This window comes from Pelecanus crispus, chromosome 11 (genome assembly GCF_030463565.1).
Source record: "Pelecanus crispus isolate bPelCri1 chromosome 11, bPelCri1.pri, whole genome shotgun sequence".
Taxonomy (NCBI): Eukaryota; Metazoa; Chordata; class Aves; order Pelecaniformes; family Pelecanidae; genus Pelecanus; species Pelecanus crispus.
The window spans coordinates 28,871,078-28,895,801 of record NC_134653.1 but is presented as its reverse complement, the minus strand read 5'-3'; the positions used below and the strand labels follow the sequence as shown (position 1 = coordinate 28,895,801).

Genomic DNA, 24,724 nt, shown 5'->3' with positions numbered 1-24,724 from the left:
GGAAATGAAATGAACACTATAAATACAGAAACTGGAAGTGAGAATTTATTGCACTGAGTATATAAAATAACATTTGTTCACTGCAACTAACATTTGCCAAAGGCATTTCCATCTCTTTGGCCTTGTAATACAAAACTCGCCAAATTTAGACAGTCCTTTAATGTTAGGCAATCTATTCACCCATCTCTTATTTCCGATTCACTTGAGAAATGTGGTATGACTGAAGTTTGAATGCTGCAAATGTCAGTGTTTGGATTAATAGAAACTGTTAGACACCACACAGTGAAGCAGAAATATTCTGTGAAAAGTAGCACAGTACTATGTGCAAAAACAATTGTTAACTCACTCTAATTTCTGGCAATTCATTTTTCATAAGGCAATTCCAGAAGTTAAAGTTTCTCTCCTATCTTAACAAATGATGGTGTGACACAGTCTGTGTTTTGACTGCATTTTACAATAAACTTATTAAGACATGCATTTGATAAAAAAGGATTAGGCATTAAAAACACACCATATGACAAACTGCCTTACAAAGGAAATATTAGTGTTTGTCATTTCAGAATTCTGCTAGCTTCAAGCACAACCTGACCCAGCTGGTCCCATTTCAGTCCTGTGGGATTAAGGGTCAAGAAGAAGATCCTGAGGTATGGTTTGTGCAGATTAGCGGCTCTGCAGATTTTGTACATGCCATACAAATTACCAGTCCTTGTGTAGATTTGCACTGTTTCCAGGTTCTTTAGCAGAAGACACGTAAGTGGCAGTGCTTTCTAGATCCATTCTCCTTTGCTTCCCCTCCACTCCGAGGCATTACATACATATTCTTCCCCCCTACCCCCGCCCCAGCTGCTCGTGCTCAGGCATCTCTGTCCCCTTTAGTGGCTGCCAGTGCAGGCAGTTAGAAGTTGGCTAGAGGATGGAAGTGCAGGTGCGTAAACAGATAGAATCCTCTCAATAGCCTATGAACCAAATATTCACACTGGGATATATCCTCCACTTGCTGTCATGGAGCCTGCTGTGAGGGACATGGTCACATATGGAGCGTTCCACCCGCAATTCTGCTCAGAAACCTTACAAGACGACGTTCTTCAACTTAAGCAAAGGAAGGAATACCTACTGTGTGCACCAAACACGTCCTAATGGTACTGGGAACAGACTGTTAGACATGGTCTAGGTATGTCCCTGTCTAGGCAGCTCCCTACACGCTTATCTGAAAATACTCTCATGTTTTACTCACTTCAGGTAACTTCTGAGGAGCTGTAAATTTTATCTTCTGAGTGTTCTTTCTGGTAAAAGGCTTCCCCCCCCCCCCCGCCCCGAGAAAGCCTACGTAAGTATTTTCCAAATCTAATTAAGTGCATCTACAAAAACTTGATGAGCAAGTATCTGTTCGTGGCAAAAGGAAGTAGAGCAAATTCTACGTTATAAAGTGTAACAACAATTAGAATACACAAAATGTACCCAGGAGGTCCACGCATCTGATTGCTGTGACACTGCGATCACCTAGAACAGCCACTTCAGATCTTGCGAAGCAGGGCCAGCGTTCATCAGAGAAACGCGGTACTTGAAATCATCGGTAACAACGGAGATGAAGACAAAAGGGCGCGGCGAAATTTTAAGTGAAAAATCACACTAACAGGTAGCGAGGCTTCAGGCTTCCCAGGTTCCTCACCTGAATGAGAACCTGAACGGTCAGAGGAGTCCGCGCTTGGCGGGGAGCTGGGGCAGCACGCTGCAGACGGGCGAGACGGCCGCCCTCCAAGCTCTGGTCCTGCAGCCCGCGCTCTGCCCGGCTGCCACCGGTTATTTCATTTCCCAGTAAGCGGACCCACGCCCCACACTCCCCTCTCCCTGCAGATGCCTCCGTTCTGCAGATCTAGCTCCCAAACCACTTCGATAGGTAAACGTGCGGCTCTTCTTCCTCTTACCTCGCGCTTCCATGCAGTTTTCCGAGCCCCCAGCCCTGCGGGCACAGGGAGATCCTCAAATACCCACACGCTGCAAACCGCCCACGGAAATCCCCCGCTGCGCGTTTGCGCCAGCAGCTTCGAGCCGTGCACCGGCCGGCCGGGCGAGCAGGAAGGGACGTCGTCGCGACCTCGAAGAGCTGCTGCCGGGCGGCAGAGCCCTTCCGCGGGAGGCTGCGGGCCAGCCGCAGCTCTGCGGAGCTCGGGGGGGAGGCTGCCCCGCTCCCTCGCCGCTCGGCCCCGCCAGCAGGTCGGGGAGCAGCCCCAAACGCGTCGCCGTCCCCCCCGGCTCCCCGCGACGCGTCACTCACCGGAGAGAAGGGGCTCCCGGCAGCAGCTCAGCGCCAGCCCCGAGAAGGCCAGGGCGGCGGCGAGGGCGGGGGGCTCCATGGGCAGCGGCCGCCGGGCCGCGCCGCGCCGCGCTCGCAGGCGGCGGCCGCCGCGCTCCGGGGGCAGGGGTGGTCGCGGGCGGCCGGGCGGAGCGCAAAGTGCGGGAAGCGGAGGCCCTACAGCATGTGTCCTGTAAGTGCGCCCCGGCGAGGTGCCGAGTGGCAGATGAGGGATCCTATTACCAGCCATGTGACAGGAAAGGATAGAGACCGACATCCCAACCTGCTGCAGCGCGGGACCGCAGCGCTGCTGCCTTTACGTTTGACACCGGCAGGTTTGGGCTGCCGGGGCTCGCTCCGCGGCCAGCACGGCGGCTCCGCGGAGCCCCCCTCGCCGGCAGGGCCGCCCCGCCGTCAGCGAGGCCGCGGCCCGGAGACCCCCGCCCCCCCCCCCCGCCCCCGGCAGCGGCCCGCGCCTCGCCCTCCCCGCTCCCCCTGCCCGCTCGCACCCGGGCCCCCGCTGCGGCCGCGGGAGAGGCCGGGCCGGAGCCCGTCAGGCCGGCGGCCTGGCCGTGGGCTCTGCCGGCGGCTCGCCCGGCCCCTCGCTCGCCCCCCGCCAGGCCGGGGTCCCACGGGGGTCGCCCGCCGGCAGATGGGAGCGCGCAGGTGCAGCACGCCTCTGCTCCCGTGGAGGGGGGGGGGGGCGGGGGGCACGGGGAAAGGGCGCTACGGGCTCCGCGCTGGCCCCGTGCGGCTCCCGCCCGCCCACAGCCGCTCGGGGGGCCGGGGGCGCGCCCCAGGGCTGCCCCCCTTCCTGAGGGCCGCGGCCGTGAGGGGCTCGGCGGGCGGGCGGATGGGTGCCAGCGCCGCGCGCCGCCATGGAGGGCGCCGTCCCACGGCCGTGAGGAGGCACCTCCGGCCCGGCAGGGACGGGCGGGCGGCGGAGCCGCGGCGGCGCGGCCTGTGCGCGGAGCGCGGCGGGGTCGGAGCGCGGCGGCCGGGCTGCAGGCACCGCCCGCGCCCCCCGCGGCCCGGAGGCAGCGGCACGGGCAGCCGGTCCCGCGGGGGGCGGGGGGGGCACGGGCGCCCACGCAGACGCAGAGGCACGAGGCGCGGGCAGGCGCGCGGGGACGGAAGGGCAGGCGGGGACAGAAGGGCAGGCGCGCGCGCACGTGCAGGCACGCGGAGGCACACGCGGGCGCGAGGCGAACGTGCAAAGAGCCGAGCGCGGAGAGCCGCAGCCGCTCACAGCGCGCGGAGCCGCAGGAGAAAGGGCGGGGCTGCTGGCGGAGCATGGCGGGCGCCCATGCAGGAAGATAGCTTGGGGATTTTTTTCCTTCTGCGTGCAGACAGCAAAAGACAAAAATGTCACGGTGGTGCATCATAAAGCTACCGCCTGAACTTCTGCACAGGCTCGTTAGCTGACCTGTGAGACGTCTTAGCGATGGCAGTGCATCTTTGCTAAAAAACAACGAACGGGAAAAAAAAAAACCACCCGCCAACAGCAAAAAACATACAGAAAGTCACACTTGCTTTGTGAGGAACAGGAGGGAAAATGTTCTTGTCCTTGTAGCACCTTTACGCCATTGCTATGTAATGGGGGGGCACCTTCAAACATCTAAAAGGGAGAGAGCAATTTTGCTGCTCTGAAAGGGGAAGCAACAAAATACAGTTTGTAGGCTTTAACTATTGTATCAATACGCACTGTGGCGCATCTCACTTCTAGCATGCAGAAACCTCCCATCGTACAAAGCTGTACAGTTGATTTTGAGGTGAAAAACATGCTTAAATTTCTTTTGGCCTTTGCGATATATATAAAAAGCAGAAAACAGATTACATGCTAGCATGGCTTTACACGTATATTTTAATATCATAGCATAATAATGTGCCACATTCTTATTTCTTTGAGCTGAATTCCTAGTGAATGTAGAATTTTTAAGCTGATGAAATGCTGAAAAATGGTGTTCTGTTAGCTTGGTGTTATTCCTTTTTTTTTTTTTTTCTTTAAACAGTAAATATTTAGTAAATAGAAATATTTAGTTCCTCCTGACACAGACAGTATAAAGATGTTCAGTTATTTGGCTCACAAATTCTGCTAAAGTTCCTGATCCTGAACTTTGTTGCACAAGAGCACTGCAAGCAGGCATGATTTTGTTGCCACTGAATATATGTGTGTGTGCATGTATATGTCTGTGCGTGCATGTATATGTGTGTGTGTGCACACACGTGTGTGTATAAATTAGGGAATTAGAGATCGCTGTGATGGGAGAGTTACCACGACCAACTAGAAGGAACAACTTGTGGTGGTGGTGGGTGTTTGTCTTTACCACTGCTTTGTTTATGGTGGGCTAAGCCGGATAATTCTGATTTGTAGAAATCGACTGTGTTCTCAGATTAACGTACATATTTTTCAGGAGGACCAGAGTTCTAGCTCTTTCCATATATTCTCTTCCCAGTCTGAACTACTGTGGTGGGTTGACCCTGGCTGGACACCAGGTGCCCACCAAAGCCACTCTATCACTCCCTGTCCTCAGCTGGACAGGGGAGAGAAAATACAACGAAAGGCTCATGGGTCAAGAGAAGGACAGGGAGAGATCACTCAGCAATTACCATCATGGGCAAAACATCGACTTGGGGAAAACCAGTTTAATTTATTACCAACCAAATCAGAGTAGGATAATGAGAAATAAACCCAAATCTTAAAAACACCTTCCCCCCTTCTTCCCTCCCTTCTTCCCTGGCTCAGCTGCTGTCCTCATTCTCTCTACCTCCTCACCCCAAGTGGTGCAGGGGGATGGGAATGGGGGTTGCAATCCGTTCATCCCACATCGTCTCTGCTGCTCCTTCCTCCTCAGGGGAGGACTCCTCACACTGTTCCCCTGCTCCAGCGTGGGGTCCCTCCTGCAGGAAACAGTCCTCCACAAACTTCTCGAACGTGAGTCCTTCCCATGGGCTACAGTTCTTCATGAACTGCTCCAGCGTGGGTCCCCCATGGGATTACAACTCCTGCCAGCAAATTTGCTCCAGCATGGGCTCCTCTCTCTCCACGGGTCCCCAGGTCCTGACAGGAGCCTGCTCCAGTGTGGGCTTCCCACAGGGTCACAGCCTCCTTCGGGCACATCCCCCTGCTCCGGCGTGGGCTCCTCCCCGGGTGCAGGTGGATCTCTGCTCCCGCGTGGGCCTCCATGGGCTGCAGGGGCACAGCTGCCTCGCCAGGGTCTGCACCAGGGGCTGCAGGGGAATCTCTGCTCCGGCGCCTGCAGCACCTCCTCCCCCTCCTTCTGCACTGACCTGGGTGTCTGCAGAGTTGTTCTTCTCACGTGTTCTCACTCCTCTCTCTGTCTGCAGTTGCGCACATTTTTTCCCCCTTCTTAAATATGTTATCACAGAGGTGCTACCACTGTCGCTGATGGGCTCGGCCTTGGCCAGCGGCGGGTCCATCTCGGAGCCGGCTGGCATTGGCTCCATCAGACATGGGGGAAGCTTCTAGCAGCTTCTCACAGAAGCCAGCCGTGTAGCCCCCACCACTACCAAAACCTTGCCACGCAAATGCAATACAGCTACAGACATCCAGTGCTGCTAGCATTCCGTTACAAGCCATTGTGTGTGCATGCAGCACTTCCTTGTGGTACATGCCGCCTAACAGCATGAGAGGCGTTACTACTTTGTGATTTAATGACCCACAAAATTCTCCTCTTCAAGGACTGGGACCCCACTGTGTTACCCGTTCACCCAGTTTCGATTCTGTTTTATCCGGCATTGTGTTCCTTAAGGACACTGGAACAGAGAAGGCTTACAAATTTTTAACACTGCATTGATAACAAAGTTCACAAAATCACCTTATATATCTCCAAAAAGACAGTTCAGTCTTTCAGCACTCCTAGGCAAAATCACCTTCATTCATTGCACTGCCCACTTTCTCCATTAGTCGCATGCACAGATGGTATGTGTGTATACATCAGTTGCACTTTTTTTTTTTTAAATCTGCAGCACACTGGCAATGGACAGTCAGTTTGTTGCTAATGATCATTCCCCAGTCTTCTTTCGAAGTTCTTTTTTTTACAAGATTTTTTCTTGCAGTTGTACAGAATTATTTGTATTTCAACTTACTGTATTCAAGATCACTCATTCTCATTTTGTAATTTTCTGCTTGTGGTTTGTGGTCTCTGTTTACAAACAACAATAGCAACAGCAAGGGCAGCTAATAAGTAACAAATAATTTTATCCTTCATAATACATGGTCTGAGGCATTTCTTTCAATTCGTCTTGTTCCCATTACAATGTAAAATCTGTACTGTTTCCCTCATTTAGTTTTCCTGTACATTTGGTACATAGTTTGTCCTTGTTTTTTGAAACCACCATGATTTTCCAGTAGTTTATGAATTAAAGACCTTAGAAAACCAGAGCAAATGACCTGCAAAAGTTAGTAATTCTTTCACTATTGAAGAGAGTTGCACAATACAGAACTGATTTCACAAACCCTTTGGGATGTAGGCAAAAGCAAATGGTGATTATTTTTGGTAAAAGGATTCTATACAAGGTAGTAGTTCGGAAATCACTTTTTAATTAAGATAATGAAACACGCTGTAATACAGCTAGAGATTAAAAAATGAAACAGTATTCATGTTGCAGTTATTCAAGGAAAACATTGCAAGTTTTGCAAATTGTTTCCACTGCAGGTAACGGATTTTTTTTCTTTTGAAGATGGACTCTGATTGGACAGTTGAATAAAGGTGGATTTAAAAACAAGCATTACAAGTTAACCTGGAAGGGAAGATTTCATTTTCTGAGTACTTCCCCTCCCTCACGCCCAATTGTATCCTTTTAAAATTAGGTCAGAACTGAAACAAAAATGCCACTTTGAGTCTGTGTTCAGAGACTTGCCAGAATGTAAGAATGCAGTGTTTAAATATCTTCGGTCTCTCTCCCTCCCTACTAAAAAAACTCCAACAATCTGCAAATTCAACCCAACTTGCCAGTAGTCCATCTGACTGTGCATCCACTGTCACATCTATCTAAATCAGCCTTACATGGCCCCAGAGAAAGCTAATGTTTCTCTGATAACGGCTAGCATAGCAGCCTAGGATTCTTTTCATTTTAACAGCTTTCAGGTAAAAGAAGAAAAATGCAGAGAAATCATGAACTATTTTGATTTTCTCAGAAGTCTGGTTCTGCTGGCAGCGATGTGACTGTTAGAAGAAACTAATGCCCGTAACTTTGAGACTGATGCTTTCAGAAACATTATCCTTTGCTCATGAAGGACTGTAGGCTGAGCCTGCCATGATATAATCCCAGGAAGCTGGTTAGCATTTCCCATACAATTCAACACTCATTATATTGAAAGCAGAAATCAAATGATAGCATACTATATAAAATCATTGTTTGTGTTTGGAAAGTCTTTCTTTGTTGCTGTGGACGATTTAATCCTCTGTTATGCTTTTTCTGTATTTCATTAAAAACTCCTCTGGAATTTCATTATTTCTTGTTCAGATACAACTGGAACCTCTGAAACAAGTTTCTGGTTGCCTTTGTGTCTTTGGAAGAAAAGACAAAGAGAAAGTTTAAAAAAAAAAAAAAAGCTAGGCATGACTGTTAAAGTAGTTACCATAATGTCATTGCTTAGATCAAGGTGAGAAGAATATTGGGTTAGGTGGAATAGTAATGTTGCACCAACTTTTAAGGTACCAGTTCTGTGTAATTCCAGTGCATACCTCCCCCAAGGAACAATATCTCTCCCCTGTCATACACTACTGAAGATTCAGAATATTTAAATTACCAAAAGTAGTGACCAAAGGATATGTAGCACTCCTTCTGTTTGAGCAGCATTTAATGAAATTAGAAAATACTGAAGGTTTGCTGTTATCCCTGTGCAACAATCGATTTCTGTTTTCTAGTATGATGGTCTAAATTATAGGAGCAAAAGGAGAGACTGGGCAAATGTTACTGGTTTGAAAACACTGATAATGAAGGGTCTTGAAAAAAAGCTGGGTTTTGAGCACAAAAAAGAGGAAAAAAGTCTGGCTGAGCAAGGAACTTGGGATTCAGTGGTAAATTCTGGACCTTACATTGGCTTTTTTTTTGCTAAGAGAAACATATCACCAAAATATTAATAGATACATTTGTGACTACCTAGTAACCCTCACAACTAACTGAGAGGGAAAAGCATAAACCAATTTACTGAGCAACTTGGTATTTTGATTTCCTGCAATTTGAAATCTAAATACTGTGATTCCACGCCCCTCCCTCCCAGTCTCTGCTCATAGAATCATGTGATTGTCTGAGAAACTTATCTTTCACCTTTAGGATAGCAAGGTGGCTGGGGAAAGCTTGACAGAAGAACGAGATGCCATCCAGAGGGACCTGGACAAGCTGGAGAGGTGGGCCTGTGTCAACCTCATGAGGTTCAACAAGGCCAAGTGCAAGGTCCTGCACCTGGGACGGGGCAACCCCCGATATCAATACAGGCTGGGGGGTGAAGGGATTGAGAGCAGCCCTGCAGAGAAGGACTTGGGGGTACTGGGGGATGAAAAGCTGGATGTGAGCCAGCAATGTGCGCTTGCAACCCAGAAAACCAACCGTATCCTGGGCTGCATCAACAGAAGCATGGCCAGCAGGTCGAGGGAGGGGATTCTGCCCCTCTACTCTGCTCTGCTCTGGTGAGACCTCACCTGGAGCACTGCGTCCAGCTCTGGAGCCCTCAGCACAGGAAGGACATGGACCTGTTGGAGCGGGCCCAGAAGAGGGCCACCAAAATGATCTGAGGGCTGGAGCACCTCTCCTATGAGGCCAGGCTGAGGGAGTTGGGGTTGTTCAGCCTGGAGAAGAGAAGGCTGCGAGGAGACCTTATTGCGGCCTTTCAGTACTTAAAGGGGGCCTATAGGAAGGATGGGGACAATCTTTTTAGCAAGGCCTGTTGTGACAGGACAAGGAGTAATGGTTTTAAACTAAAGGAGCAGAGATTTAGAAGATATAAGGAAGAAATTTTTTACAATGAGGGTGGTGAAGCACTGGAACAGGTTGCCCAGAGGGGTAGTGGAGGCCCCATCCCTGGAAACATTCCAGGTCAGGTTGGATGGGGCTCTGAGCAACCGGATCTGGTTAAAGCTGTCCCTGCTCACTGCAGGGGGGGTGGGCTAGGTGATCTCTAAAGGTCCCTTCCAACCCAAAGCATTTGTCCTGCTTTCAGCTGGGATAGAGTTAATTTTCTTCCTAGTAGCAGGCATAGTGCTGTGTTTTGGATTTAGTATGAGAATAATGTTGCTGAATGATGATGATGATGATGATAATGAATAATAACATGCTGATGTTTTAGTTGTTGCTAAGTACTGCTTATGCTAGTCAAGGACTTGTCAGCTTCCCATGCTCTGCCAGGTGCACAAGAAACTGGGAGGGGGCACAGCCAGGACAGCTGATCCAAACTGACCAAAGGGCTATTCCATACCATATGACGTCATGCTCAGTATACAAACTGGGGGGGTTGGCCGGGGAGCAGTGATCGCTGCTCGGGAACTGTCTGGGTATCAGTCGGCAGGTGGTGAGCAATTGCATTGTGCATCACTTGCTTTGTATATTATTATTGTTATTATCATTATTATATTGTTGTTATTATCATTACTATTTTACTTTATTTCAATTATTAAGCTGTTCTTATCTCAACCCAGGAGTGTTTCTCACTCTTACTCCTCTGATTCTCTCCCCCATCCCACCGGGGCAGGGGGAGTGAGTGAGCGGCTGCGTGGTGCTTAGTCGCTGGCTGGGCCTAAACCACGACAGCATTCTACGACTCTATGATTCTATGAAAATATAGCCCCTACTTGTTTTTCTGTTTGTTTGTTAAAGGAGAAAGAAATCTAAAGGCACATAGCATTCAGTGATTAGGATTTTTGTATATTTCTATTGGCCTTACTGCTTTTTAAGATACTTCACTCTATCTTACTGCCATGATCCCAACTGGGCTGCCCAGGGAGGATCGTGGCGGTTCTGTGATTCCCTTGGGCTAAATTAAGGTGAAAGGACACCAAACGATCAATTAAGTGCTTTATTGATGATAGAAACAACTTTAACTTGGCAAGCGTAACAGTAGGCAACCTGAACTAGCAAAGCATAGCAGTAGGCAATGTGAGTTCTAATTGAAATACTTATAAGAAGGAAGGAAAAAGAGGGAAAGGGAGGAGAGGAAAGGGGGGGGAGGGGGGGGCGGAGAGAGGTATTACCACCCTTGGATCCTGCAATGATGGTGATAGCTGACGTGATCCTCCGGTGGTGGGTGAGCACCTGGCTTTCTCAGAGTTGTGTCTTTTATAAGCCAGTCTCTGCCTCTCAATTGCATCAAGTCCATCCCCTCAACGACTTATATGGTTCTTGTTCCAGAAAGTTCTCAATCGTCTGCGCAGGTGTCATTGTGGGGGGCTGGTCGTGAAGGGTCTTCTGGGTGGTCGCGAGCCCCTTCCTCAAATGAACTCTGTATGACCTCTGGCCATACATGGTGAGGCGTGAGTCACATTAGAAATACAGAACTGCGCATCCTCCAACATGCCTCCCCGTGCTCTGTGCCAACCGACTTCCCACTTGTGGTTTGGTGTCACCATGCAGATCTTAACTTGTTTCACCACAATGTTTGAGGCATCAACCAACTGTCACAATGTTTGAGACATCAACCAACCACTACAATGTTTGAGACATCAACCAACCACCACAATATTTGACATCAACATACATTAACTCTTTCAGTCTCTCACACTTACTATCTAAGTGTGGTCCTAGCTGTGAACACTGAGAGCAGCTCCTTTTCTGGATGATTGTCAGTTGGGTGCAGAGGCAGAAGTTTTCAAAGACCTACAGTATGTAGGACTACTTCTTTCCCTTCTTATATAAAACATATGACTTCTCATAGAGTTATATTTACCCTGAGATCCAGAAGAGTATACAGTAGATGACAGATTTCATGATTCAATAATTGTCTAATAAACCTTCCCTAGTTAAAATTTATCTGATCAAAATTTGTTACTGCTATACAAAGGACTGCATCCTCTATTGCTATCCAAATATACAGCCGTGCTGAGTGATACGAATTTCATTAAACTCTCTCAAAATTTTTTTCATAAATGATAAGTTTTTGGTAGCATATGAAAATTACCTACAGATTTGCAAAATACGCAAGAGTTTAGAAGGGTTGATGGCTTCATTCTATTTTTTTAATTACTTTTTGATGTACAATGATGAGTTTAGAGTAGCAGTTCTGTAAGCTGCTCCCAAATGTGAGAAGCCTATGCAGCTGTAATAGTGTTTTAAACCAGTTGGTTTTATATGTGGGAATCTGGTGTGTGTAAAATTTGGCAAATATAGGAGGTGTCCTTTGTCTATGCATTTTTACGTATGCAAAAAACATTAATTGCTGCAGTTATCTACCCTGTGTTGAGGTTTGGGGCTTTTTTTTTTTTTTTTTTTTTTTTTTTTGTACAGGGAAGGAAGAAAAAGTGTGTTGGGTATGAGTGTTCTCTGTGAAGTGTAGAAAACAATGCTTATGGGATTCAAAGGGAAGGGGCAAAATTTAGCCATGTCTCTGGCCCTCTGATAGACACAGTTAATGGATGATTGAACCATTTTTTTAAGTATCTTGTTAGCACTGGCTAACAGGATGAATTATATACAGATTATATGAAATCATAACAATCTTTTAAAACAAAGGACTAAAACCTCAAAGAAGTAATTTACTAGCCACATAACATTTTGGAGAGATTTCTTTTAAAAATGTAATAGTTTTTATAGTGAGTTTATTTTTCTGTGATAGAAAGGTTCCAAGAATGAGCAGCAAACTGATACATCTTTAAAATTCTATTCACCTCTTTGGCACAAGAGACATATAAGCATTCTCTAGGCAAATTCATGCATGCCTGAAAGTGGGAATATGTTCAAAGATATGTGGAAAGTTACAGTTCCATGCAATGCATTCCTTAGATGATGCATCAGATTTACCTATTGGTATCATGAGCACACCTGTTCTGAAACAGAACACTTTTAATCAGCTAGCCTTATCACTCAACAAATACATTATTTTGACCAAAAAGTCCTGTTCCTTCTCAATCAATCAATCAATCAATCAATCACATGTTTGCGTGTCCTGATAACACAACTCCAACTTTGCTTCATAGTCTTCCAGCAGGACACAAGGACTATTCAGATTCAACGTTTTTCATAAAAGATAGTAGCAGGAAAATATCATGTTTGATTTCTTCGTCATTGAGAAAAATTATTAAAAAGGACATAACACTTGCTATTTCTTTAGCAGGTTCATTTGTTTTCAGTTCAGTTGAGTCCTACCTCTCTTTTCTGCATAAGAAAGCCAGACGTGCCAGCACTGCAAGACCAACTATTCCAAATACACAGCCAAGAAGAATTACTTGTTTGATATCTGAAAAACAGAGACCAACGACAAGAAAACAGGAAAACATTGATAAATTTCTTCATAACTGTTTGAATGTAGTCACATGACAATTTTTAAAATTGTACATATAGTGTTAATTTTACTGTTCTTTGTATTTATGGAACAAACTGGTGAAGAGTAGGAACTCACATAATTCCTACATTTGACAGTTAGGGCAGGTGGCTCCAAAAGCTGTTCTAACACAAAGAAAGGATGGCTAGTGCTTAATATGCAGTCAACATCATGAGTGTACAGTATTTATATAGAACTGCCACTCTAAACAACTGACAAGTTTTCAATCCTTTTTCCATATAGTTTGATTGCTTTAAAAATTGCCCCTATTTTGGCATTAGAATTTTGAAACTGCCTCTGTTGCTTAATGCTCTATGTAAAACAGCGCAAAAGTGACTGTTGTGATGTGGGTGTAGTGAACTACATCAGACAGTATGAACACGCTAAAAGTGTCAGTTTAATTCTGTGACTGCATAATGAGGACACATGAAAGATAGAAAGAAACCAGATATGAAACAAATTTTGAATAACAAATCTCCTCTTGTTTTCTTATTCTACTAAAGAGTTGCCCGTTACCAGTTCTGTCACTTTCCTACTGGTGTAGGACAGCACTAGCAGGGTGCTGTATGGCTGTGGGAGCAACAGAAACTAAAGATATCACACAGGTAAATTTTTCATTACATATAAGAGATTGGTAAAAGTTTAGGAGATGCAGCATCTGGAGCGAACTGGGAGAAACAATGCTTCCTGAATTTTGTATCCTTTAAGGAAAATACCTGCTGGAGTACCATCGCAGAAAAACTGCAAGTCCAAGTGTGAGCAATCTTTGTCCCAGGCTCAGTGTCAGAGTCAAACAGAAGTGTAGTTCCTTGGCTCCGAGATGCGGTGGTGTCCTAAGCTCAAAGCAGACTTAATGCTCTGCCCTTTTTCTGCACCTAGTAATAGCGCTATATGTGTGTATCAGGGAGCACACAGCCTATTTAGAGATAGGTGAGCAGTGGTGCATCTGAGCATTAATGCACCTGGGCTGATTTTTGCCAGCCCTTCCTTCCATAGCTTTGTCATGCCTGCAGGAAGAACTGCCCAAACTACAGCCTAGTGATGTACATGGTGATGGCAGAGTGATGTGACAGACACTTCCATGATGGTAGAATAGATAATTTGGTTTCTAATTTGGTTTATACTGAAGTTTAAGGAAAGAAGTGGGATACATAAACTGTTTCACAGGCATTGGTCCTTCATCCAGTAACTTCTGTAGAAGGCTCAAAAACTTCTGTTTGGCTTACACACACCTTACAGGCCGGTACCCTGTCTCTCCCAAGTGATGAGAACCCACCATTGGCCTCGGTAGTTTGGTCCAGTAGTGATTTGCCTCTATTGTGAAATCTTTGTATTTAATTTATAATCTCAGGTTATATTTATTGATTTTAATATATTTTGCAGCCAGTCTCCCGGAAACGATAGACAGACAACAATTCCATAATAAGACCTAATGTTTTTTGGCATCCTCATCTGAAAAAAAGCGCAGAAGACTAATGAGATTTCTGAGAAATTTCCAAAAAGAACTGTATTTACACAGAGCCTGAGCCTGGAAAATGAAACCTAAAAGTGAGAAGAGGAGGAAGGGGGCGGGGGGGGGGGGGGGGAACCAGACAGACAGACAAAAGCAGATTGTGCTTAGCACCACCAAATTATTGTCTGCCACAAACAGAGTAGATGTACATATATTTCTAAGTTTTTATAATTTTTAGCTGCATTTTACTTCTGATTTTACTAGGTTCTCCTTTTTGCTTTTGCTGGATGGTTTCTTTTTCTTCCTCTGTGATATTCTGTGAAGGGAGGTTGCTGTGGTACTGGCAAGACTTGCAGTGGGATTGTAATTAGAAGCATAGCAAAATAATTATTAGCAGAGGATTTCCATGGAAACTTTAATTCAACGAAGCAAAACTCAAAAGCAACAATATGCAGGCCCAACAGCATAATTTGTATTTGAAATTTCAAATACAGAAATGGATTTTGCAAAATAACTGGCGTTCAATTTTCTTGTTTCCGTCTGTCTTCCTATCCAGTTTTCATAGTCCTCATGCCTTTATTTTAACTGTTATAGCTTTTGAAAAACAGAAGCATATAGCAACTAAAAAACCTTGGTGATTAGCAATACAGAGCTTGAATATGATGTGCCACAAAACTGCAGCAAGTGTAATGGGCACAGCACTGTAAAGGAGTACCCCTGGAAGCTGAGAATAATAGAGGGCTGGACCCTGTGTTCTTGACCAGCATGAAAGAAATCATTTGAAAAAGTGTGTTTTAATAGTTCATGCTGGAAGTAGATATGTGACCACTAATCACAGTGGGTAAGTCAGTGGTCACCCATTCAGGCGCCCAGAAATTTGGAAGTGCTGTCCACTAATTTTGTCAGCATTTTCCTGGCATCAAGAAGGCCCTCTGTCACAGGGCTTGATAAAATGGATTTTGGTGAAACAGTAGCATGCTGCTGTGTAAAGCGGAAAACAGTGAAGAAAACTGATCTCAGTAACAACAGATTTTGAGAACATGAAGACCTTTTCTGTACCTATGCTGAATTCAGAATTAGTGCAAGGAAAACTGGCACTGGTCTTAGACCAGAGGCATAAATGTCTTTAGTGGAAAGCAAGTACTAGCTGTCCATGCTATAAAAATACTAGAAGTTTAGACAGAAGTGAGAGGAACTTTGGACTGTTTTGCCTATCTTCTCTGGAGAGACTTGGGCCTATCAATAAAATAACCTTCTCAGACAGAGACTGATATCCAGCAGCATATCTTATGATGCAAAAGAAGGAACAGAGCTAGATATGAATGCCATTATTAGGGCACAGCAGTAAAAAAAAATGAATTAAGAACTGTGTATGCAATTTGTATTTTATATTGTCTCGATCAGTTGTCAGTATTTTCAGTATCCCGCTGCTATGGGCAGCATTGCCATACTCCAGCTTCCTGAGGCTGATAAAAAAAATCATCATTTTTGGCTCACATTACAAATGAACTACAACCCCAAATACCAAACAGTAAGGAAGCTCTTTGTTACAATCAGATCAACAAAATTATTTCACACCTTGTTGTTCTTTGTCATCTTTCAGGAAACCATGTGCTGGAAAACATTGCGGTTTTTGTTTGGTTATCCATAAAGCTGCAGCACATCTCAATCATTCTGAATGCAGTTAATCTCTGTGTATCTTCCAACTCCTTCCCTCCAAATCTCTCAGGGCTGGCTTTTTGCCCCCCTTTCTCTAGTGTAAATGTCAGCATCCAGTTTGCTTATTGAGACTGACTGGCTCCTATCCAGTATGTATGTGGTTGATGGCAGCAATGGAAAAATGTTCTTAGCTTTCAGCTTGGCAAAATGTTTTGCCACTGACTTTTTAAGATCTGGCCTTACTTTGTAAAGATTTCATTCTTCTCAGACTTTTGACAGATGATCCATTATTACTGTGAACTATGAAGCATGCCAAATTATCTGCTAAACTTCTGAATCTCTCATATTTTCAACAGTTAACTGAAGTACTGCATATGCTCTGGCCTATCATATTAAACAGAAATGTTTTGAAATACCTCTAGTTTCACTCTTTCCAAAATAACATCACTACTGAGATTGGCCCCTGTGAACACGATCAGTTGTATATTGATTACTAACAATGGCTGGTCCAAGAAAGCATTCCATAAACGTTCACTCATCTATTTAAAATTAAGCAACATTCCCTGTTTTGTATATGCAAGTGTTCAATAATTATTTTTTATGCTAAAGTGCACAGTCTGCTGCCCAAAACTCACTGTGGTTCATCTCACAAATACCACTAACGTGCAGAACTGTGTTGGAAATGAACAAGCAATTGGTGCAGGCCTGCAGGGGCTGATGAAATGTGTCAGCTAGCCAAGAATTCATTGGTGATGCGTTGTGCACTTTCCACATTTCTTTGGAAGGTGCTCAGAATGGAGAATCTGTTGATACGAATTATTTGATGAGTACTTTTGGGAACAATTAACTCAGCGTTAAAAGTGCTTCAATGTGCCATGTAGCCTTGTATCACCCTGGTGCTTTGAAACATTGCCATCTTGAGGACATTTGGAGTGTGCGTGGTGTATGAATAAAACAAAGTTGAAACTTAGAAAATATTGGGCAGTTTCCTGTAAATCGTAGAGAGCACCTAACTGCTACTAGATCCAACAATCCCAGGCTAATTGATAATCTAATAGTAGTGACACAAGACGGGTAATAAATTTATGTTATTTATACAAAATACTATTACATCATTCACAATAATTTTACTGCTATAGAATAACACATTGTGTTTTGAGATAATGTAATTTGTTAGAACAAAAGAGTGGAAGCCTTCAGTAAGCGTGGGCTGTGTCTGCTCTCAAATCACAGAATCACAGAACAGTTGAAGTGCGAATGGACCTCTGGAGGTCATCTTGTCCAACTCCCCTGTTCAAGCAGGGCCACCCAGAGTCAGTTGCTCAGGACCATGTCCTGACGGCTTTTGAGTATCTCCAGGGAGGGAGACTCTATAACTTCTCTGGGCAACCTGTGCCAGTGCTCAATCGCTCTTTATTAAGTGTTTCCTGAAGTTCAGAGGGAACCTCCTGTGTTTCAGGGTGTGCCCATTGCCTCTTGGTCCTGTCCCTGGGCACCACTGGAAAGAGCCTGGGTCCGTCCTCTTTGCACCCTCCCTTCAGGTATTTGTACACATTGATAAGATCTTCTCCCATCCTGAGCCTTCTCTTCTCCAGGCTGAACAGCTCCCAGCTCTCTCAGCCTTTCCTCATACAAGAGACGCACCAGTCCCCTAATCATCTTTGTGGCCCTTTGTTGGACTCTCTCCAGCATGTCCACATCTCTCTCGTGCTGAGGGATGCAGCACTGGACACAGTACTGCAGGTGTGGCCTCACCAGTGCTGAGCAGAAGGGAAGGATCACCTCCCTCGACCCGCTGGCAATACTTTGCCTAATGCAGCCTGGGACACATGAACCTTCTTTGCCACGAGGGCACACTGCTAGCTCGTGTTCAACTAGGTGTCCACAGGGCCCCCAGGTCCTTTTCTGCAAAGTTTCTCTTAAGGCACTCATTTTATAATGTGTGACTTCATAACCCAGCCCTCAGGTGGCTCAGACTGGATATACATTTGCCCCAGTTAATTGCAAAGGAAATGAAAACTGTATTAGTGATGACAGAACAGAGGGTGACAATAAATGGTTGGGGGTTGTGCCATCATTTATACTTGAAAAAATAGCTCAAATTATGTGGATATGAAAGGGTTTTCAATAACCTCTAGTTCTCTATGTGTATGCATGTATGCATAGATTATATATTTATAAAGCTGCTAAAATAACCTTACATTTACATAAGAAAATTACATGAAAATAATGCTGTAAACAAGGGGGGTTTTGGTAGCCTTTATATTTTTGTGTTATGGAATAATTTTTAGCTAAATACTATGTTTTCCTGTTTTTCTAAGACTGAATTTGAAATTTATTTTAGGTCGTCCACTCAAGAAGCATGCCTACCAGTTCCTTTCAGCCAAACCTAGAGAAAGGGAAGCATGTAGCCCTAAACCCTTAGAAAGAGCAGATACATGAAATTAAAAAAAACCCCAAACATAAACCACCTGTTATTTAGATTTGAATATTAGTCTTTCTAGAAACCGAGGGATCTCATGTCCAATGTCTTCCCAAGTAAGAGAAGTTGCTTTTATCAAGGGCCATCATCATATACTGAGACTGCCATGTTCATGATAATGATTTTTTAATGTCAATTTGTAACTTTTAAAAGGAAACAGACCTGTTCTCAGGATGCAACTGGGTACGTCTCCAGACCAGGCCCCCGTCACTTGGCAAATTCTTTCCTTTGACCCAATGAGTTCATAGCCCTGATTGCAGATGAAACTGATGGTTGAGCCCAGCAGGTAGGTAGTTCCATTCTTTCTTCCGTTGGTTGGATGATCCAACCAGCCACAAGAGATCACTAGTAAAAGAGACATACCTGGTTAAAGTATTTTGAATTCGGACTAGCAAATATCCATCACAGTGGTTCAAATGGCATTTTAGTGGCAACTCATGGAAAGATTTTTAGGCTAACTGAAAGACAATACCTCTTGATTTTTTTTTTAACTTTTTACTTTTAAGTCTGAGGAAGTCAGGAAAAGGCATAGAAAATTAAGATAAGGGTTCTGCACAGTGGTGTAGTAGTGGAAGAAACGGAAAGAAATTGATTTTGTGTTTGTCTAAGTATCCCACCAGTGCAGAGTTTTCCTGGTACAAGGACAATCCTCCCGATAAGACTGTTTACAGGTGCGTGAACCTACAGTTGAACAAAGCCTCCCTGAACAGTGTTAACTGTTTAGATGCCCTGCAGAAAGAACTGTAGTGATGGATGCTTTGTGGAATGTTGTATCACCTGGCTCTAGACTTTCTACCAGCAGCTTGTGATTCCTATGAGAGAGTTTTGTGGAAATTCCCACTTGAAGGCTTCTTGTTGTCAGGACATCGAATCTGCAGAACGGGTCAGAGTCACAGAGAAAGACCATCTCTTTCACCAGGGGATCAGCAGGGTCTTCGTAAGGAAAGAACACGGGCAGAAAGGAAGCATTGTGCTTTTCCCCATAAAAGAAATTGTTCAGTAAGAACTCTGTGTCGTAAGTAAAGAGAGAAGTTCCATTTTCAACAGCCCCTTGGGAGACAGAGAAAGAGAGAGATTGATTCATATGTAACATTGCCTACAGACCTATACCACCTTCTGCTACTAATCCAAGTGCTTATTTACGTAAACGTAGCTAGAGCTGCAAGAGATCTATGGAGCCCTACAGCTTCCTTCCACTCAAGATTATTTTCCTTTTCATATGCAGCATCTTAACTTAGCACTAAAGTTAGTGTTTGGTTAACCTGGTGTTTGATCAATTACTTAAAATTAGATCCAAATAATTGTGTAGCTATGATATTTACATAAAGATGGTTTTAGATGCCTGCTGGCAAAATGGCGATAAAGAACCTCAGACAGAGCTAGCTAAGCCAAACATCACAAGCAACACAAATCCTGATCCTGTGTGTCCCTAAATTTATCATGTCTGCCGTGGTCCTGCTCTTTGCATTCACTCTGCTAAATCAGAAACTTCCTGAAGTAGGAGCAGTGAGACTTTTCAGTATGATCTGAATCCTGGAGTGCAGCTACACTGTGCTTGACACGGAGATCAGCTGGTAGCCAGAGGGTATTTTGCATCATGTTTCTGGCCCATGTCCTAACCTGATGTCAGGAGGAATGCTGACCAGTCTAATGCTGCAGCCTAGATGCAGCAGCCTAATCACTTTCATTAAATGACAGCAGCCATTCTTTTACACACACACACACACACACACCCCACCCCCCTCTTTTTTAAAGGGACAATTATTAAATTGTGATTTGATAAATGATTTTTTAAATTGTCAGCATGGTACTTGATGGAAACATTGCTAATATTCTGGAAAAAGATAGTTGACCCTGGCTATTGATGCACTTCTGTAACACTTTAGTCTGGTGATGCTGTGTTCAGCTGACCATAGTAGATGGAATTCTGAAAGTGTAAGCTGTGAAATATGAGCTCTGACTCTTGAAGGAACAATGTGCAGGATGCTCCATCGTGGTTCTGTCTTCAATCATTTGGCTAGGTACGTTACCCACTTAGGTAGCGGAGGGCATACTTCTCTTACTCCTTTCTCTTCCCCCATTATAGGTTGCTTAGCGCAGACTTCATTTGCTACTCTGTAAATCATAAGCTGTTTTGAATTTGTAAAGAAAATGTAATAATAGACCAGAGAAATGACTTACAGTTAGCTCCAAACTCAAACAACTGCTGGGGACTTGCATGAACTGGCATGGTGGTTTTATTCTTGAAGGTATACTCATCCTCTGTATTGCCATTCATTACCCCAAAGAGACCCTGTGTGTGATTCATAAACTTCTCTGGGAGCAGAACTGTCACAGTCAGAAATCCTCCACTTCCCTTTATTTCCACTCCAGACCCAGAAGAGAACATCACTGTGAAGTTCTGATCAGCTGTAGAATGGAGAAAGAGACCTATAACAACGAGAGGAAGAGGACAAAATAGTTAATCATCCATAGTGAACAGATTGTTGTGTCATCAGTTTTAACCATTTTTCATAAAGCTTTTCCTCCCTTCCATGCTGGGCTACATTCTGAGAAGCATTTAAAGGGAAGCCATGCCTTCATACCTACAACTGCGGTAAGATGACCACTACAGACTAGTAGCAAAAAAAGGCCCACAGTTGATATAAGCTGCACTGCCTTCTGCCATTGTCCCAGAGCAGAAGCTTTAAGATATGAGATGATTACATCAGAGAGTGGCTGTGAGCTGGAAGCACTGCTCTCAGTGGTCACATGTTTCCTCTTCTTCTTGATTGTCTTGTCAAGACCTCCCTAATACGGCTTCTTCTCCAAGCCCCATCACTTTCCTTCCTGCATGTCTCTGCTTCTGCAGCTCCTTGTCAATGTAGCCTTCCCTCTGCTCTTCTTCATATTTTCCAGCTATTTGAGGAATACTAATTGCTAGCTGCAGAAAACTTCCACTACTGAATAGGAGGCTTACTGTTAAAATTCTAGCAATGTTTAGAGTATTTGTCAAATTATTACAAAGACTAATCAAATTATCACACCCCTGGAGGAAAAAAAGTCAACTTTTCACAGTCTTTTTGGCAGAAGAATAGAGGAATAACATCTGACCAATCAAGAGAGCTCCTGAGAGGCGAATGTGAAATTCAGTTGTATTTTAGTATATTTTTTTGGTTATATTTTACTATACTTCATTTTGCTTGGTAGGTTTCGTTGCATTAGATGCAGTAAGCTCAAAGCAGAATATGGAGTAAGGAGGTTTTAATTCTGTTCACTCTCCACAGGCTGAGAAGGAAAACCATTGCTCTACAAGCCACTGAAAGGGGACATAGATGACATGGGCATTGAAGCCACCTGTTAAAACACTTCACTGTCATTACCAGGATTGCATGCCATCCCTTCATACTCCTTTCACATCCCAGAAAGTTCAGGCAAGCACCAGGTCTTGGTAAAGGTTGTCATTTATGTTATTTGGACATTCTGGGAGAGAAGGTGCCACAGTCCAGCCTACTGGTAAATCAGATGACTCTGCCTCTTCCTGGACATAGAATCATAGAATCATAGAATTGTTTAGGTTGGAAAAGACCTTTAAGATCATCCAGTCCAACCATTAACCTACACTACCAAGTCTACTCTAAGCCAATCAAGGGTAGACTAGACTAAACCATGTCCTGAAGTGCCACATCTACCCGTTTTTTGAACACTTCCAGGGATGGTGACTCCACCACCTCTCTGAGCATAGGTGCTTCCAGTTACAGCTAGGCTAACTGCCAGTATTGCTGATGAGAAGCAGGAAGGTTGCAGGTTCTGATGTGCTCACCTGAACCATGACTCCCTGCTACACCTCTCCATGGGAACATAGATAGCCACGGTGTGCTTCTCTGTAGCACAATTGGTCCGTGGCTATTTGGAAGGAGATGTGTAGCCCATAATTCCGGTGGCTATATTCCTGCCCATATTGTAGCTGTCATCAGTCTCAAAGGCCAGAGGAATTCATGCACTGGGCTAGTACAAAGAAAGGGCCAGGTAGGAAAATTGGATGGAAAGGGCATTCTCCCCTGTGCTCTCAATTTTATTTCTTTCACCAAGGCCCATGCCAGCTGTGCACTACCACTGATTCTGCCTCAGTCTGGCAGCAACTGAACTGCAGAAAGTCATGTAAAAATAAAATAAATTCTAATGAGCTGGGACATTGCCTGTCCTTTGTTTCACTCCTTACACAATTTTTTGAGTGACCTGCAGCCAGTTTTGCAAAAAGACACTGAAAAGAGAGTTGAAACACATTCATCTAGAGATATTTTTAACTGTACAGGGGCTCCATTGGAATACAATACCTTATAAGGCTGGTATTTGCAACTAACCTTTCAGGTCCAACCAACTTTGCTCAGAGAAGCTGATGACCTTCTGGTTCAACAGGACCTCCAGATTCAAATCCTTTGAGTAGCGTACTTCGATCACATCAGAGTTGTTCTCCTGCATGGCCACTGCAGACAAGCCTGTCACCTGAGCCCCGGTTCCTTCCAAATAAAAAAACAACCCCCAAAATACCCAACATGATATAAAGTAAATATGGAAGGTTATAATGATACAGGCAAAAAAACCTCCCCAGATATGTCCTAAAAATAATTAAATGTGATCATTTATATTTGAGGGAATTGCTAAGCATATAAGTCACATAAAACCCCACAGTATAAGTCTCCTACCACTATAATATATTGACAGAATGTTTAATGCTAAAAAAGTCTGGAAATCCTAAATTCTTCATCCCAATGGCAGTGGCTGAGCTATGTAAGAAGACCAGTTGATCTCCATCTTGCATTTTCAGTCCTGTGAGTAAGGCCTGGGAAAATCAAAGATAGTTTAGGGAGGGCATGACAGAAAAAGGAAACAGAGTGAAAAAAATTTAAGAGACTGATATTCAGAATGAACTGCCCAGTGACTCATGCCACTTCTACCACAAACACAGTAAAATCTATCAAGGATAAAATATTTCCTTGATAATCTCCATTCTATCCAATGTGATATTCAGTATAAACATTCATGTCTACATGGGTGCTGAAATGCACAGACAATTTTTAGTCCATCCTTATAATTCTACCAGAAGTACAAAATGCTTGAAGTGCATCCCTGAGGGCAGCTGGAAAATTCTTTCCTGAGGCAAGCCTGCTATTTTACGCACTGTAAAATAGCAGTAGATACAGGAAAAGCATAAACAAAAGTATCTGACACAGGGCTTTTCAGGTTGTCATGAGAAGCACGATCCCATTCTGCTGTTTCATACTCTATTTTCCCCTCATTTTAAAATGCAGGTATATGACAGTCTCCTCCTTTTGGGGTGGTTTGCAATCTGCCCATTCAAATGATGAAGGACACAGGTACCTCCAGAAAATTTCTTCTGCCCTAGGTTTTGTTTTACAAAAAGCTCTTTCTGGGACATTTTTGCTTGTCAACACATGCATGCATATACACCTAACGCAGAAAGAAAATAAGCCAGAGCATACACTTACTGGCTTTCTATTAATTTTCAGCTACAATACTATCACAATGCATCAGCTAGGAGCTACAGCTGTTGACTGATTCCTAGAACTGACCTTATGTTTCCTTATAGATGGGAATGGGCATGGAGAGAAATGAGAATTGTTTTCCTGAGCTCTTAAATACAACAGAAAAGCCTCACACTTCCATTGCTCATACCCAATAAAACTAGCAAATAATCTTTGATTAGGAAGTTATTTTTTCCTGAACATTTTGTCTGCCTTCTGATTAGCTTCAAAATGTTGACCTTTGACAAATAGCCAAAAAAGAAGACGACTAGAGAAGACAGGAGCAATGCTGTAAAGTGCAAATCAAGCAACCACAGAAGCTATTATTTGTCATCACTGCTTCCTCTCTTACCAACTTACCATTGGGAAAGTGTGCCTGCTGTGTCCTCCCTTGCACTCTTAGGGATGTGAGATCAGACTCTACCAACGTGTATTCTCCTTGGCCTTTGAAGGTGAAGTTCAGACCATCAAATGTGAGGAAGTGAGGATCCCCAAAAGCAGATGCTGTTTTTAAAAGCAAAAAGAGAAATAAGAACAAGCAAAAACCTGCTCCTCTTCTTAGGTTCATGAGAAAGAAAAATCTCATTGTGGTGATCCAAAGAATGGTATTTAAACAAAGGAAAAAATGTAAGGCTGATCCATGGTAAATGTGACATGAGGAACAGCCATGACAACCTTGAACTGCACTGTGGGAACAGTGAGAATTGTCATTCCAGTTACTCTCATCTTCATCGGCCAACATTTAGGGATGCACTTTAAAAGGCAGCAATGCTTACCTGGTAGACTCCCTACCAGAATGCTCGCTGTCAGGCTAGAA

At 44.3% G+C, this 24,724-nt stretch overlaps 2 protein-coding genes across 2 annotated transcripts in view; both read right to left on the bottom strand.

Annotated features, from left to right (window-relative positions):
• Positions 1-2,354, bottom strand: part of KREMEN1 (kringle containing transmembrane protein 1) — a 32,026-nt gene extending 29,672 nt beyond the window's left edge. The window contains exon 1 of the mRNA XM_075718911.1: positions 2,276-2,354. Coding sequence (XP_075575026.1) covers positions 2,276-2,354 — 79 coding nt within the window. The remainder of the gene's footprint in view (positions 1-2,275) is intronic.
• Positions 2,355-7,745: 5,391 nt separating this feature from the next.
• The window catches only part of SUSD2 (sushi domain containing 2), a 28,232-nt gene continuing 11,253 nt past the window's right edge, over positions 7,746-24,724 (bottom strand). The window contains exons 9-15 of the mRNA XM_009492537.2: positions 24,268-24,411; positions 22,726-22,881; positions 20,564-20,812; positions 19,160-19,432; positions 18,545-18,727; positions 12,614-12,704; positions 7,746-7,827 (exon numbers count right to left, since the gene is read on the bottom strand). Coding sequence (XP_009490812.2) covers positions 7,746-7,827; positions 12,614-12,704; positions 18,545-18,727; positions 19,160-19,432; positions 20,564-20,812; positions 22,726-22,881; positions 24,268-24,411 — 1,178 coding nt within the window. The remainder of the gene's footprint in view (positions 7,828-12,613; positions 12,705-18,544; positions 18,728-19,159; positions 19,433-20,563; positions 20,813-22,725; positions 22,882-24,267; positions 24,412-24,724) is intronic.